Genomic DNA, 17,755 nt, shown 5'->3' with positions numbered 1-17,755 from the left:
CTTGGGGGGGCCCCTAATCGCCAACCGCCGCTCCGTCAAAGGCGGCGCCTTTCTCACCTCCTCCATCCTGAAGCGTCTTGAGACCATCATCGCCGTAGGACAGGCTCACTTGCTTTATCTCTCCCTCCCCCGCCCATTCCTAGGGTTTCAATTCCACCCCGAAATCCCTAATTTTTTTCATTCAATCTCATCCCTGAGCCCTAGAATCTCCTGCTGCAACCTCTCAAGAGGGGAATCGATCAGGCCGCGGTTGAAGAAGAAGGACAACATGTGGAGCATTGACAACGAGCTTGCTGAGAGTGAGAGGGAGAAGGAGAAGGAGAAGGAGAGGAAGAGGTCACCGTCTTCGTTTGGAAGGAGGAGGAAGAGGGGGAAGGCTGGGGGGAGGAAGGGGAAGAATGAGCTGGTGTTGATCTCGGCCGCAATGCTAATGGAGATCGAGGCTGTGTTGCAGACTCAGGTGAATTCTGTTTCCATTTCTTGTGGCGCTTTCTTGAACTGTAATTTTGCATTTTGAACTGTAATTATCAGCTCATTCATTTACTGCCCGGTAGAAAAAAAGATTGTTTATGCTATGTTTGGTTTATTTACTTTCATGATTTAAATGGAAATAGAATATATAACAAGGCTTATTTCAACTATAATACTCCAATGATGTAGCCCCTTCTTTTTAACTTCTAGCTTTGATACTCTGAAGTTCTGCATTGTAAATTGGTACCCCAATGGTTTTGAACTGATTAATTCGACAATTTGGTACCCCCAAAATTCCTAGCTTTAGTCCTCTCTGTCTCCAACCTTTAAAAAAAACATGAAACTTCAAAACCGTGTAGTAATTCTTAATTTTATTCTTGATTGATTTTTCAATGCCAAATCAAGAACAAATAATAGGTTCTTTGATGGGTTGCAATGTGAGGAGAGGAAGAAGATGAACACGCAGAGGAATAATTGGGAGTTGTGTTATTTTACACAAAGATCCAGTTACTTTTGAAATTTGAATAAAGAGTATAAAACTCCTCATTTTTGTGTGTAAAAGTTGTTAATTTCTATACAAATCCAACTAATCATTTTCGATGAGTGGTTTATATGTGATCACTTTGTTAATGTACATGGTTAATGGTGCTAATTTTGGTTATTCCTTCTCATTCCATTCATGATCCAAGCCTCCTCCTCCCTTTCCTCCACCACCTTCCGCCTTCACCGTCCATCACCTCCCTATCCTCCTCCCCTCCGCCTTCACTGTCCATCGCCTCCCTGTCCTCCTCCCCTCCGCCTCAGCTCCTTCGCCTCCCCTCAGACCCGCGCCTATCTTGCATAGAACCATTGTTATGTCTTAGTGTTTATTTTAATTCTAGATATAAAATTTTCTTTCCATGGTTAGTACTACGTATAAAAACAATTATTAATTTCTTCTAAAGATTGATTAAGAGGCCCCGATTGAAATTTAGAACCGGGCCCCCAAATTGTCAGCCACGCCTCTGGACACTCGAAGAAGATAGGTATGAACTCGACTTTGATCTTTCTTGGTCCTTTATTTTTAGGGTAGATTTCCATAAACTCCGGATAAATTTGGGCTTCTGACTCCTAACACCGAAAGAGTTTTAAACTCTTGGCTAAACCCCTAATAATTAGTTTGGAAATTCTAGAAAATCCCTAAAACATTTTGAATGTTTTTCACTTAGACCCCATATAACGACACAGCAGGCCTGTATTTTGCGTTCCCAAACAGCAAATATCACACGAACATCATAAAATTGGGGTTTAAATGAAAAACGTCAAAATGTGGCAGGGGTTTCCCCAAATTCCTGAACTTATTAGCAGTTTAGTGAGAATTTCATACTTTTTGGGGTTAAGTACCAAAGACACGAACTTATTGGGGGCTCAGTGGAATTTACCCTTATTTTTATATATTTTCAACCTTTTTTTTTCAGATTATATTGTAGAAAATCCACCCAGGGAAATAGCTAATGGATATTTACTGTAGATTGCTAATGCGGACGGTAAAGCAATACGGGCTAAGAAAATGGTCACAAATAGCTGAACTGTTTAAAGGGAGGAATGGAAAACAATGTAGAGAGAGAGAGGGCATAATCATCTAAGGGCCTAAGGCCAAACATCAAGGTACACCTACTTGTTAGGACAAATTTTCAAAACCAACCCTTTTCATGATTTAATTGCAAAAAACGACCTGTTTCTGTTTTATTTAGAGAAACCGACCTGGTTTTAGCACTGTCGCTGAAACCAGGTCGGTTTTTGAAAAAAACTTTACGATACTTCACGGGAGTTGAACTCCCGTGAAGTTTTTTCTCATAACAAAACTTCACGGGAGTTGAACTCCCGTGAAGTTTAGGAAAAAAAATTTCAAAATCCGACCCAGTTTCAACCAACTGGGTCGGTTTTTATAAATAAAACAAAAACGGGTTGTTTTTTGCAATTAAATCATGAAATGAGTCGGTTTTGAAAATTTGTCCCTACTTGTTATGTTGCACGGTTGCACCATTTCTCATAATTTTTCTTCCAAAGACAAGATAATACACTTCAAGACTAACTTCAGTTGGTAAGAAAAACAGTTCGTGTTTTTTTTGGCAGTTTCTTAACAATGTTAATATCCGTTAAAGAGTTGAATTGTGTGGCAAAATGGATCGTAATCTGTATTTATACTGTAAAAACCAAAACATCGTACAAAAATAGATATCTAGAAGTGATTTGAAGTGGCTCCGTTTTTCAGGATCATTGTTATCTCTTAACCAGGTTAAGACGGGACCACTCTCCCAATGATCACCCACGATGTCTCTATATCATGCTACATAAGAATGGAATAGAATCTAGGCTTAGTTAAATATTAGGTATGCTCCTTTTCGTAGTGTGGTCTTCTCCCTAGCTCTTCAATATAATGCCTACATAAGTTTCTAATTAATAGATCTCTATATGTTGTTATGTAGGGTTTTTAAGGGTTTTTGAGATATCAGTCCATTAAATCTGAGCTATTTTGATTTAGTCCCTCAACTTGCTTTAAGTTGTTGATTTTTAGTCCTTCAAGTCGATGGTTGTTAAATCTATAGGGGAATATTCCGTTATGTATAATTGTTGCATTTATGGGACTATTACGCCCTCACCAAATTAAAATTTATCAATGCGTAATTAAAATCTAATCAAATTAAAATTCATCATTGCATAATTAAACACTAATCAAGATTAAACCCTAACTCATCCCCAAATTTACTACAAACCCAAATCAGTAAACTCTAATCAAAACATGCAACGAGAGAGAGAATGTCGTTTATTGGGGCGAATTACACTGAGGGTATTTTGATAACTTACCATCTATAATTAATATTAACCCAACCATGGTTTAGATTTTTTAACATAAAACCTAACAAAAGGACTAATATCAACAACTTAAGACAATTTGAGGAACTAATATCAAAATACTCAGATTTAAGGGTCTAATATCAAAATCGCTCATATGTAAGGGACTAATATCTAAAAACCCCTTTTTTAAAAACGAAACTAAAACCTTGATCCAACTCCTAAGATGGAAATGAACTGCTAATTCCAACAGTTGGTCTAACATCATATGTAAATTTTTCCAGCTCAGGGAGCTTCAAAGGTTTCAAAGAAAATTAAAGAAAACTGCACACAAGGAAACCATAAAATCTGCCGAGACATTTTAACCAATCCCTTAACGAAGTGCATGAATGGCTAAACCCAAAATTTGGGTGCCTGCAAATCGAATGAAAAACTTGGAAGACCAAGTTGAAACTCTAGAACGCAAAAATGGTTAGCATCTAACCTTTTCTTTTTTCCTGAAACCGTTTTTATCAGGAAAAAAAACATATCGGAATGTCTCGACGAATAAAAGAAGCGTAGCCACAACCTTTCCTAAGGGAAATCACTAGAAACAAACATTGTCATCCCGAACATCATTCATGGCCCACGGTCTACACATCCATGAAAACTCTGTGATCACCATACAAGACAGAAAAGACTAACTGCATTTTGAGAGGATTGAGAAACAAATATACAAGATATAACACTTCAATTAAGTGAGTGTTCAGTTGATGCCAAACGAAGGCAATAAAAAACATTTATAAGTATAAAATATTAACCAAAGTTTCTTTGCTTACCTTTAAGTCTCTACCACAGTCACACCAGCAATAAGGCGAGCCAGTAGACTCAATATGAGAAGGAAAATCAAGGGAGATGACACCTCAATCAAGAAGCAGGAGATGATGAAACGATGATGTGTGGCGAGCTTGGAGCAGCCTTTTCTCAATACGGAACTCAGGTTGTGAAGAACCCTAAACCTATCTAATATAAGTGCAGAAGGTTGTCCCAGGTCCACAGTCTAACAGCGTGTTGAGAATGTCCAGTGAATCTTCCCTATAATTTTGGCGGTAGTATGATGCAGCTAAGAGACTTAAGAAGTGAGAAGCACGGGTGCAGAAAAACCATTTCTCTCAGTTTAGGAGCAGAAGGAGATCCCAAAAGAAGCCTGACGCAACTACGGCTTAGTAGAACCTCTCACCACAAAAGAAGAAAACACAAGTACACAGATTATGTAAGATGTTCCAATTATATCAAAAGCACAACAGATTCATAATTTAATGTCAAGCCACAAAGCATATATAACATATAGCTGGTAGATTTAAAGACAAAGGCAAAGTAGTGCAGGGGAAATAACCTCTCCAAGTACAAGCAAGCAGTAGAGTGTCCTCAGGGTCCCGAGCTCTAGTATGTACTCATAACCACTCTACTCTGAATAAGGCTACAGCTTTTACTGAGACACTTCATTGTTCAGCGGGTCTAACAAGCCAAAGCTCATGCAGTATTTATATATATAACAGAGAGACGCATCCATTCTCCTGAGCCTAAGTTTTATTCAGCTTCAGTACCTCCTGGAGTAAAAATTGGGTGAACAACTTCAACTATGAAGATTAACAAATAAGTATTGCAGTTTACAAATTAATGCATTGAAACTTGAAAGAGTCATACCTGTAGGCATAAGGTGAGTCACGTCGATAAGGAGGTGATTGGCTAACGTATCGACCACGGCGAGGAGGTGACAAGCTGCGGCGTCTTGAGGATCTTCTCCATCTTGGACTGTAGCTACTGCATAAAGGTCAGAACAAGATGAAAAATGATGAACACAAGACATGACAACGTAACAAATGTGGGTATATTACATTCAAAACTGCTCAAAGGTGTATGGACGCACTCACTGAAAATAGATGAAAGGATTAAAAGCTAAGTTGCATGGAAACGGGTACGGATACTAATATGGGTGCGGGTACATGTAGGGGACTGAAACGGGTGTATCTTCTCTTCGGAAAAGCGATCCTCATGGGAGCTTGAGGATAGGTGATTCTCATGATATCTTGAGAATAGTGGTGTGAAACGACACGACGGAGCACAGGATGGAGCGTGAAGCGAGTCGGAAGAACGAAGAATCAAAGATTTCAGTTCTTAGCCTGATGAGTCGACTGACGGGTTGATGAGTCGACTCAAGGTTGATGAGTCGACTGACGGGTTGAAGAGTCGACTCAAGAAAACGCCTCCAGATAGCAAAATGCTTCTACTGAGTCGACTCATGAAAATCATGAGTCGACTCATGCAGGTCAGCATAGTTTGTGCACATTTTGAGTCGACTATGAGTCGACTGGTGATCATGAGTCGACTCATCTCAGTCATGAGTCGACTCATCGAGGTTTCCTGGACAGACTTGGTTTCTGTTTTGAAGGAATCCTAACTGGGTTTGGTTTTGGTTATTTACCAGATTGCCACCACGTTGTAAACCCTATAAATAAGGATTGTTTAGGGTTCTAAACAGGGAGGTGAGAGACCAGATGTAGTCTTAAAGAGTTTTAGGTCTAAGTGAGATCCTAATCAAAAGGATTAGGGTTTAGATTGTGAGGATCTATGAGATCTTAGATCAGAGAGAGATTCTAATCATTGTATTAGGGTTTAGAGAGGATTGAGAGGTTGTTCTCGATTCTAGTGAGATTATGAGGGAGAGATTTGTAATAATTGATTCTTCATAATCTAGAGAAGGTATTTTCCTTCGCCATACTGAATTGTTCTTGTGTTTTAGTTATCTTTTTCTCAACCCACCTTTTGGTAATTCCGCGACCAAAAGGTGCTCGCACGGAGACTCGTATCAGGGATAGTGCAAATTTGTGAAATGTAAGATACGGAGAGACAGGTACACACATATCAAAATTAATAATTTACATGAGATCAATATTATTTTTCAATTCATGTGCTATTTGAAATTAATTTCCCATCATATTTTTAAGTTTCTTTTATTTTTTTTATCATGTTGATTATTATAAATTAGATACTGCTCGTTTTTTAACTAGACACTCAAACACCCTTTTAAATCATAGTTTTTAACTTGAATATAGTCAGTTTGAAACAACCGGGCCCATGTCTAACGAGTTTCAGAAAATGGATATGGAGTGTAGGATATAGGTCCAAGAAGTGTATGACAAGTATTTTAAATTAAAACATATATCATATAATTGAGTACATGTCAGGGTAAATGAATGCATACATCCAAGGAGTGTCCATGAAGTTTGGGTACTGATGACTGTCGGGTATGGGTACGGCTTCATTATTAAAGTACCCAGGTAATATAGATTAAAAGTTTTAAGGATTAATTACATCCCAGTACCCTAAGCTACAGTGTGATTACATTGGTGATCTTGCAGTCTGCGTATCTACATGGGTAGGTATAGTGTAATTACACAGGTGCTCTTGCAGTCCACGTATCTACATGGGTAACCATGGGATTGCTGATTGTATCTACACTTGTACTCTTAAGGAAATAAACAGATTTTAGGGACATCTGTGTAATTATAATCTGAGGGTTACACAAGTAGATACGCTCACTCCAAGATCACCTATGCAATTACTCCATACCTTAGGGTGCCTGATTGTAATTAATCCAAAGTTTTAATAAATAATAGCGACAGATTTTAAAAATGTACCTGCTACCATAGCTTGGGCTCCTACGATATCGAGGGCTCGGGCTTCGGCGTCTACTGCTGCCCAACCCTCCCCAGCCGATACGAGTTCGACATTCTCGAGCAAAGTGTCCAGGTTCACCACACTCATAACACCTCATATCCTCACTACCACCACGTGATCGTCCACCACGGCCACCACCAAGACCTTTGGAGTCGTGAGAGAGTTCAACTCTCCACCTTATCTTCCCTGATAAATAATAAAGAATATTGTAAGCATTATGAGTTCAAATATAGAATCTGCAAGTAGATAAAAAATGTGATGACTTTTGAGTGATGACTATTAGATCTTACCACGATATTAAATTTGAAGCAGGCTTTAGAACCCGAAGAAAATCTAAAACATTGTTGGCAAAGTTAAAATGGAACATTTACTAGATTATCTCATTCTAGCTGATTATGCTCGCGTAAGACAATATAAACTGTGTCTTACGGAATGTTTATGTTATCTGATTTTACTACTGGGCCTGTTTATGTATAATTGCCAGGCAACAAGGTAAAATATGGTACAGTCAGACAAGGGTCCTGGGCCAGAGGTTTTTCTCCGATGTTTAATATCACTGAGTAAAAGTTTATGAATAATAAAAGGTCGACAGCAGTTGTATGTGTTAAGACCATCAGCGTACTTCTAACTTCTAACATGGGATATGTATCCTTATATGTGCACACAGCTTATGATTCCATTTGATTGAACATACGAACCTGTTATGTCATATGTGGCAACTACTCTTTATCAAGAAGATATGAAAAAGGAGGAAAAAGGAGAAAAGAATTTTCAAAACAACTTAAAATCTTGGTCACAGACTCACAGCTAATCCATTCCTGTCAACTTAGTAGTGCCAGTTCCAGAGCAATTATAACATAACGAACCAAATACAGCTGAATGAATTGGTCTCAGCCAATATACATAACCTTACCACGATAGTGGCTAGTGAGGTACAAATGAATTGTCTTGCAAGCTTACTTTAAGAAATCAGTGCATATCACAAGCAAAATCTTTGGAAATATGATATACAAACAGAATTCTAAACCCATCAAAGAGCCATAGATTATAACACTACTAGTATAGAACCCAAGCAATCCATAAAACAGAAGCTTTCGCTCGGCCTAGAAAACGGGATCCTAACCATACTAAATTGCAAAGCCATTTCCATCTCGGTATAAGAGTTGTGATTGTACTTGAGCTGCATATTTAAGTTTGGATTGTAGAGGATTTCAAATAGCCTGAAACTTGAGCATTAACTAATATATATCTAACACAAATTTTTTGTCAAACAAGAAATTCTTAATCAATCCAAACATTCTTAATTTGACTAGAAAGTCAATTTAGACAATTACAGGAGCCTGACACAGGATGGAAAGCTAACAAACAGGAAAACATTGAAAAAAGAGAAAATGGAGGGGGGAAAATAGAATTAAGATTATTCGTATTACTCGTATTAACTCGTATTTAGGGAAACAATGATTTATCTATCATTCATCAAAGATATAACCTATTATATACAAAGAGGCTCAATACAAAAGTGGCCCAATAGAAGAGAAATACATATACACTATATTTGATACCCCCTCAAACTCACAGTGGATCATAGATTAAGTGTTTGTAGAGAAAGTATCGAAACTGAGAAATAGTTTGAGCCTTTGTAAACACATTGGCCACTTGATCTTTAGAAGGAATATACAGAAGGGCAATCCATGCGCCAGTATGCTCCATTCAAACCAGATGATAGTCCACCTTAATATGTTTGGTACGTTCATGAGTACTGGATTACTAGCAATGGCAATGGCACTCTGACTATCACAGTATAGAGGGATGCGTGAGGGAACAGACACTCATATCTTGTAATAAAACTAAGAAGCCACTTAAGCTCGACAATAGTATCTGCCATTGCCCGATAATCGGCCTCAATACTAGAGCAAATGTTTCATCATGTTACTAAAGTTTTTTGGTTCCTCATTGAATTTCAAGTTTAAAAATTTTATTGCTGCAGCTTCCTTCCCAAGTTGAGCAAATATATGCCAACCCTCCCTCCTTTCCTACCTCCCTTTGATGATGATCATGGATCATCGATCTTAGATTAGTAGAATTTATTAAAAACCTTTTTGTTTCGGAAATCTTTGGCATAATATTTATTTTAGGTGAGATTTATAAGGATTTACAGTTAGAATTTATGATCTTTTCTAATTTAATTTTGTTAGGATTTATTTTCTGATTAGGATTGAGAGTTATTCTATTACTAGTTTAATCTCTTTATAAATAATGTGAACCCTCTCTTTTAAAGGCAAACATTTATGGATGAGAATATTTGAGTTTAGAAAACCTCTCTTTGAAGAATGTGAGCTGTTAAGTGTGAAGCCAAATTTATCTTTATTCAGTAAGTTATTTGTTCAATCTCACCCAAAATCCTCATCTCAAATGAATCTGCTGCCTCCCATTCAAATGAAAAAGAGCTTCTGTATACTGTTCACGTGAACAGTACTCGATGTCATTATTCACGTGAACAGTATATGCCTCGGCTTCAATCTGTATTCTTCTCAATCAGTCCCTCCGATGATCTAACGCCCTCCAGTGATCTTTCATATCCTCTTTAATCTCGAATGATCAATGGCAAATCTTTTTGAGTCGGAGTCCTCTCATTCCAATCCTCATCACCCTTCCTTTCCACGAATATATTTTTTGCCACGGAACATACAATATCTATACTAATATATAATGAACATAGTGGGGTTGTGAAAAGTTTGGATAAGTGGTGGACATATGCTCCTTTCTAGCGTAATTGAAAGGGTAACTCATAATTTTGCATGAGAGATTTTTTTCCCTTTCTTTATTATTTCTAGAACACTCTAAATCATGAATGAGAAAGGGTTTTGAACTCACATAATTAAATATTCATCTTTTTCTTCTATAACATTCTAAACCATGAATGACAATAACTCACATAATTAAGAATTATTCATTTTCTTCTAGAACACTCTACATCATGAATGAGAATAGGATTTGAACTCACATAATTATATATTCATCATGTTATATATCATAAGAGATTAAAATATAAGATGATAATAAGAGATAAATATAAAATGATAAGTTTTTTTTCTAAAAAGAATATTAAATACATGTCCATGCAAAAATGTAGATATTCAAAAATTGGGCATGGATCACTTTAAAGCATACTTTTTTATATAGAGTAGAATTTTTAACAACTTCTTATAATTTTTTATATTTTTGGGGAAAAAGTATTCTCCATAATAATTTTTGCTTGATATTTAATAAATGAAAAAGCTACACTCTCATACTTGAATAAGATTACAATATTACATTTTTAGAAAACTATATCTTAAATACTTTATAGTACTTTTGAGCAAATATAAACTTCAGGATATAAAAGTTAGAAAACTAATGACACTCTTAGGTTGTTGAAATGCAGTTACCTCTATTTATATAAAACTTTGGAATTTGGATAAAATTTCTTAATGTCTATGGCATGTGCATCCGCACGTGCCGTAATGTTAGCACTTCAGTAAATAAATAAATAAATAACACTAGAGGAATCACACATGAATGACACAAGTGATATTGTTGAAATGGAAAGACACCAGCAATGTGTCAAACATAGATGACATCTATTGATAAAAAAACAATAACCTCCAGGCCCTAGCACCACTAATAGTCTGAACTCTAAACCATGGACATAAATTCAACTAAAAAAATTGAAATCTTGATGTATTTATTTTTTTTACAGCCAGAAATCAAATTCAGAATTTTAGTGGGAAAGAATTTTTCAGATATCAGGCAGCAAAAATTACTTAAAAGATACTCAGGAGAGGAGAATAATTAACATTGCGGGAGTAAGCAGCAAAAAGTACACAAAAATTGTATTACTCAGGTGAGAGTATGATCCCCATACCATCTAGTTCATGAATGGCATCCAACGCATCTCTCCGGTCATCGAATTCAACAAATGCATAACCAGGAGGTCTTCGGGCAACCCAAACACTGCATTCAAATTGCAGAATATGTAAAGCAGCAATACAACATTCCTAAAAGTCACAACAGGCTCAGTGATTAATGCATTTAAATAACTAGAGATTTTCCTAGGAAACTAATACAATACTGCAGAGTGCAGAGGTTAAAAAAAAGGCTTGTCATAAACTGATATCAAATGCGATACTTAACATCTATCTTTTCAAAATTCTGAAGTAAAGTCACACCTAGGGCATGTTCGGCAATCGGAAAGTAAATAGAAAGTGGAAAGTGAAGAGAAAGTATCTTTTCAAGAAAGTACCTTCTCTTCACTTTCTATTTGTAAAATTTTGCTTGGACGATAGAAAGTGGAAGTATAGAAAGTTGAGATGGCAGCTGAAGTGGCATCCACTATGTTGTTTTCGGTTTTAATAGAAAGTAGATAGTGAAAAGTAGACTTTTCAGAAAGTGAAATACTCAATTTCATAATATATTTTTAATTGAAGACTCAATGTACACCTAGATGCATTTCAAAGGGCAATCTTTATACTTGTTAAGCACTTAATTTCATATAATTGCACCTTGAAATTTATAATTATTTTATAACCAGCTCTTCACGTGAGTATATATATTGGCAAGAACGTCTTTCATATAATGGAGCACATCTTTTACGTCTCGTATATAAGATAGCACAGTGATCCTAATTTCAACTTTGGGACCATTACTCTACTTGTTGATTTAGAGAACAATGATTGAACATTAACACCTGAAAAGTTGCATTCATATGCTAATTAAAAAACTCAGCATCCAATACAAATTCATAATAAGTGGGTTTCAATAATATTTTGCACTGGTGTCTCGCGCAGATTTGCTCAGATGAAGAATTACAAAGCCGTGACAGATAAAAAACTAAAAATTAAAGAAAATGGTCTTGGAAAATAAAGAGGATAAAAAATAACTAAAAACTACTTTCTTTCTCCTCTTCCTTCACTTTGCATCCACTTTCCATTCACTTTCTGAATTTTTTTATGAATGTGAAAGAAGCTAAAAAGCTAACGTGGCACCATTAACTTTCCATTTACTTTCCACCAACTTTCCAAATAAGTGGAGCTACTTTCCAATTTCTAGCTCACTTTCCATTTAGTTTCCAGTTACCAAACACACCCTTATAGCAAAATGCAAGAATCCTATTATGTCGAAATGATTCTGTATATTTTGCTCCTGATGGCAGACAGGATCATGAACATGCTTGAGAAACAAGAAAAACCACAACATAGTCATAGGTATCACATGAGACACATGGTATACATGAATAGATTGTGGATAACAGGCTATGAAAAACAAAAATGCAGAAGGAACACAGATATACAACATATTTACTTGTCTTTATATACGTTATTCATCTGAAGATTTAATAATGTAGCCCACTGTTTTAAAAGAGAAATCACCCAAGAGGCTGAACCTACGCTGTTCTTCTCCTCTAAACTATCCAATTTGTTTGTTTGTCTGTTTGTTTTATTTTTATTCCTTTTCCTTAATTTTGTTTCCTGCCCAAAAGCACTCAGCTCCTTCTACAATTTTGTGCGCGCAAGTGTGAGATGTACATACATGTCAGTTCTACTATAGGGAATATTGACCATAATTGAACCTTTTCAAGCAAAGATGAACAACTTTAGCTCATAACTCTCACTTAATTTCATAGCTACAAACTACAACACCATTTGCATTAGATGAGAAACAAAAAGGTATTCTGCGATATAAAATCAGATATTAACCATCTGTGCTATAAAAATAATGAGAAGCTGAAGGTGATGACTAACAGTCTTGGTGCACTTGCACTAGCTTTAGCTTCTTTAAAGCCGAATCTCAACTTTATTAAAGAGCCCTATCACAAATGATCATCCTGATACCCATTACAGGTTTAGGTTGATTCTGCTATTTCAAGTTTACTAACTAATGGACTAGCAAACTTAAATCACAACTGGTGAAAACTTTGAAGGCTAGAGGTTGCTAGTTGAGTGTAAGGCAGCAAGATCATCTGCATCAGACACAACTCAAGAGTTCCCAACCACAATATTACATACAAATTATACTGATCAGCTGCTCAATCTTAACATACACAATCAAACAGGTGAATCAATGATAGAAGCAGAATGTCAGATCATGACGGGTTTCACACTGCTAAACAGTCTAAAAACTTGCAGAGACCTAAATAGTTAGCAACTTCATCTACAGCTTTCATTTACATTCTTCAGTTTTTTTTAACTAACACACCTTCACAAATCAATTATTATCAACATCCGAAGATATAGACAACTCTGCATTTTCTACCAAAAGTGAAACGGAAAAGGAATAAACAGAGAGAAAACAACATTACACTGAAAAAGATATCATGCAAGTTTTATACATCTGAGCCAATAGATTTACCTTCGGATTACACCGAAAACTCGAAATTCATCTTCAATATCCCTTTCAGTGACGCGTTCATCAAGGTTCCCAACATAAACCCGAGACATTTTACTTGCTACAAGACGATAAAATCTGTATCAACAAGAGGAAGAAGGAAAAAGAAGCAAGGCAATATAGCAAAGGTTAATTAGGAACTCTAATTTGTAGAGCTTCAAAAAATCGAGCCCTTCTTACAATCTATAAGCAAAAAGTATGGTGACGATAGAATAAAAGAATCAAGCAGCCCTGAGCTCAAGTACTTGCATACTGCAAACTTGACGCATAATTACGACATCAAAAGTCACTCAATTCATCCACAGTGACTTCTCAAATGTTGAACCAAGCAGATACTAGTTAACTTCATGCAGTTCTTAATAAATGATCTTGAAGCTTCAAAAAACTTATAAGTTAGACATCCAAATGGACAAACACTCAAATAATCAGATATTTTAGCCTACAGAAGAGCTAGCAAATCAGAAGGCGGCTAACAATATTCCTAAACACGAGCAAGAGACTTCCTTTTCATAAAAATGAAAAGCATATTTGAGACGTTACGTGTCTGCATTAGTGCATATGCATGAAATCGTGAAAATCAAATACATATCTGTCAATGTTACAGAATAACAAATCACATGGGTGTATAAGATAATGTTGTATGGACTTTTAAGGCTGTTTATAACGATCAAAGTATACAACCTCCTCTTACCCCCCCACCCCCCAAAAAAAAAATGTGAACAGACGAAGGAAATTAGGGAAATTAAAGTAAACTAAAGAGAAGCAAACAAAACTACTAGTTTCACCTCATTCTTTTTGTGGGTTCACCAGGGCAGCGTGTACAAAACAGCTCTTCGAAGACTATCATGCATTTTATCAGCGTAAAACAAAGACATGAACCCATATTACCAATTTTTTGCCTTCATATTTAACTCAATCTGCTAATATGAGCTGTTTCATTTTTTATTTTGGTCTTCTTATTTTGCCCGAACAACAAATAAAAGGCTTTTCTTCCCAAATTAAAGGTCTAGCCGTTCCCCAAATGTACATATATATATCCAGTTAAAGCAACAAATAAAATAGCTGAAGAGATGAAGAAGGGGAAGAAAAGCACCGCCAACAGCTACTACGCAATCCATAAACGGGTACCAAAAGTATAAATCAAGCACCGAGAAAGATAATTCAAAATCCGCATACTATTCGAATAACATCAATCATCATATGCGAAAACCCTAGAGACAACCGCGTCCGAAATTATTAATCATGCACAGTGAAAAGATTTCACGATTTCCCTTCTCCTTTCACGTCGAAGGAGTAAAACGCAACGCGGAAAATTGATCAAATCATCGAATATGAGCATACGACAACTCCAGCATAATCAAGACTCGTGTTTAATTCAAGCGAGATATCGATTAAATCCGAAGCGGTCGAGCTTACTTGGACGAATTTGGCAACGAAGGAACGAGATTACGGGCGAACGGAGGAAAATGAGGTCTGAATCAAGACCCTAGGGATTAGAGTTCTAGCTCTAAAAGCCATCCCCCTCGTCGGCACGGGAATCGCACGTGACACACAACCTACTACAGTGTTTTTCCTGAATGATCCGGGTCGGGCTGGACCGCGTCGGGTAGAGTACAAACCAATAAGCCAAAAGTGAACTACTAGTCTACTAATACCCAAGTTGTAGTTGTTTTCCTATATCTTCCCCTTTTTACCAAAAATTAAGAAGAAAAAAAATTAAGGAGTATGAACCTTATGAGAACAATCTGCATGCAAGTGGACGGTTCTTAACCATACCTAGAGAGGCTTAATTACAATTCTACCCCTCTATTTTTCCACTCCATGGTTAAGAATCATCGCTCATTCACATGCAGACGGTTATGATATGACTCTAATACTCATATTAATTAACCAGTATAAAATCTCAAAAACATGGAATCTAAATATTGCAAATCTTAATTTTCTAGTTAAGTTTAAATTAATATCAAAAGAATTGGATGTGTAACACTCTTATACTCTCAAAAAAAAAACAAAAAAAAAAAACAAATCCTCTAACTCTAGGGATGGCATTCAAATCCAAATTTTACAAGATAGGAGAAAATTTCCAGTATAGACTCACTATCACATTTTATCACAAAAATTGACCCCGTCTCTTTTTTATTATCAAAATTAACCCGGTTTCTGTCACGTCAGCTTCGGGGCCAGAAACTGGGTCGATTTCTAAAAAAATATTGCTTAATTAGTCGGGGTCAACAACCCTTACTAATTAATATGTGCTCGAGACCCCGATTCAAGTCTCTGAAAAAAATTCGTGGGGTTACCAAACCCAACCAAAATTGTCGGGTTTGGCAACCTCGACAATTTTTTGCGTGCCGATTTGGTCGTGGCCAATTTTGAGCTCCAAATTCGCGGTCCCCAACTAGGAGAGGCTGACAACCCTGACTATTTGCGGAGACTTTTGAAATTTGTAATGATCGTAAATTTTCAATACTAGTTTAAATAATTTTTCTGGTATTTAAATATTAAATATTATTTTTTAAAAAGAGTATTTATATTTTTTTTGATTTTCTAGAATTTTCTATGATTTAAAATACGATTTTATATTTATTTTAATGGTTTTACTAATTATAACTTTAATTGTTACGGTAAAACTTTTAATTAATATTTAGTTATTTATTATTGTTATTATTATTATTATTGTTATTAATTATCTGTATTATTTTTAGCCTCAACCCTTATCCTCAATCTCTATTTATAGCTATCAGCTAATCAGCACGACGGTCAATCTGTTATCTGACTTTTCCCATGGTTCCCTCATATCAGCCACTCTCTCTCTAATCAATATCTCTCTCTCATTCTCTCTCTCTCCCTTACCTCACGACAACTCACCCTCTCTCCCCTACCCCACTCCTCTGTGTTTTCCTCCCCAAATCCCTCCTCGTGTTCACCCCCTTCACGCACTCCTACACTCTCTCTCATTCACACGTTTCTCTCTCTCCCTCTCTTCATCGTTCTCCTACCCTCTACTCCAACCCAATCCTCCAGCTCGCGGACCGCCCGCCGCCTCAGCGACGTCTGACCCCACTCCGTAGTCGCCCACCCCACGCCCCGTTCCCCTACCTCCATCTCCGATGCCATCATCCCTACCAAGCACCGCCCCACCCAACTCCGGTGCCGAAACCCCCTCCACGAGCTCCACCTCAACCGCCTCTCCCTCCCTTCATTACCGTCAAGCTCGACCAGCAGACCCACACCGTCGGAACTCGTCTCCCCACCTCCATCTCCCCTCCGGCCACCTGACCAGCCACCACACCCAAAGCCCACAACCCCCTGAGCTACGCTCCTTGTTGGATTTAAATCTAATTAAATCTAATTGTGGGCACATATAATTAATCAATGTGTATTGCTATCTTTAAGGATAACCCACTTAAAGTGATCAATTAATTTGGGTTAATGGGTATTTAAATAAATCATGGGGTTATATGTGCAGATATCAGGTTGTAATTGTAATTTGATGAGGGGGCCAAATTACAAATGTACAACACCTATATATATGGGGTTATGGTCTCTAATCTAGGGTTAGCCACTCTCATTCTCTTATCCCCATCTAAAGAGATCCTTAAGGAGAGAAACCCTAAGATTAGAAGATCATCAAAACCCTAATCAGGTTTTCCTCAATGGATTCAGGTATATGCTTCCGCGCCTTTTAATTCTTGTTAATCTCTTTGAATTAATCATGGCTTTATGACTTAGATCTCAAATTATTAGATCTAACAAGTGGTATCAGAGCCTTCGTTGATTTGTTCTAAGAGATTAAGATTAAAATTAGGGTTCTTTGATCTTAATTTGTGTTTTATTCAGATCTGTTCACGGATGAACAATAATGTTTTTTTTTTATTTATTCAGATGAACAGTAACGTTTTTTATTTGTTACTGTCGGATGAACAGTAAAAATCATCATGAACAGTAAAGTTTTTTACTTTTGTTGGTTTTTTCCTTCGATTTTTTTTGGGATCTGGATCAAGAAGTTATATTTTGATTCTGGATCTGGTTTTGAAATAAAATCAAGGAATTTTTGGATTTATTTTGTTTGGTCGTCGGTCCAGTGCTCCTCGCCGGCGAAGTATCGCTGGCGGCCTCGCTTTCGACCCTGACGACGACGGCGACGTCAGGAAACCCTAGGGTTTCGACCTTGGGTGCAGGAGCAATGGCGGCGGCGGTTTCAGAATGAAACCTTAAGGGTTCGTGCGTGAAAACGTACGGGAATTAAGGAGGTGGTTACCTCAATTTTTTGGCGAAGCTTGGAAGCTTCAAACGAACTTCGCGT

The 17,755-nt window shown here is 36.9% G+C and overlaps 1 protein-coding gene across 6 annotated transcripts; it reads right to left on the bottom strand.

Annotated features, from left to right (window-relative positions):
• LOC109840301 (serine/arginine-rich splicing factor RSZ21-like) lies at positions 3,574 to 14,976 on the bottom strand. Of its 6 annotated transcripts, none has more exons than XR_002246858.1 (7): positions 14,543 to 14,811; positions 13,414 to 13,510; positions 10,931 to 11,019; positions 6,987 to 7,212; positions 4,993 to 5,109; positions 4,125 to 4,895; positions 3,574 to 3,957 (listed from the first exon to the last, which is right to left on the bottom strand). XR_002246858.1 is itself a non-coding variant. In XM_020408881.1 (6 exons), exons 2-6 carry the CDS (start codon positions 13,500 to 13,502, stop codon positions 4,886 to 4,888), a joined length of 531 nt encoding a protein of 176 aa, XP_020264470.1. In that variant the 5' UTR covers positions 13,503 to 13,510; positions 14,866 to 14,976; the 3' UTR covers positions 4,006 to 4,885. The 6 variants fall into 6 exon arrangements, 3 of the variants coding, with proteins under 3 accessions (XP_020264470.1, XP_020264471.1, XP_020264469.1); XR_002246860.1 differs by having other exon boundaries at positions 3,574 to 3,938; XR_002246859.1 differs by lacking the exon at positions 3,574 to 3,957 and adding an exon at positions 3,971 to 3,989.

Source organism: Asparagus officinalis, chromosome 5, assembly GCF_001876935.1.
Source record: "Asparagus officinalis chromosome 5, Aspof.V1, whole genome shotgun sequence".
Classification (NCBI taxonomy): domain Eukaryota; kingdom Viridiplantae; phylum Streptophyta; class Magnoliopsida; order Asparagales; family Asparagaceae; genus Asparagus; species Asparagus officinalis.
The sequence above is the reverse complement of the archived record's forward strand: the minus strand, read 5'-3'. Positions and strand labels throughout refer to the sequence as shown.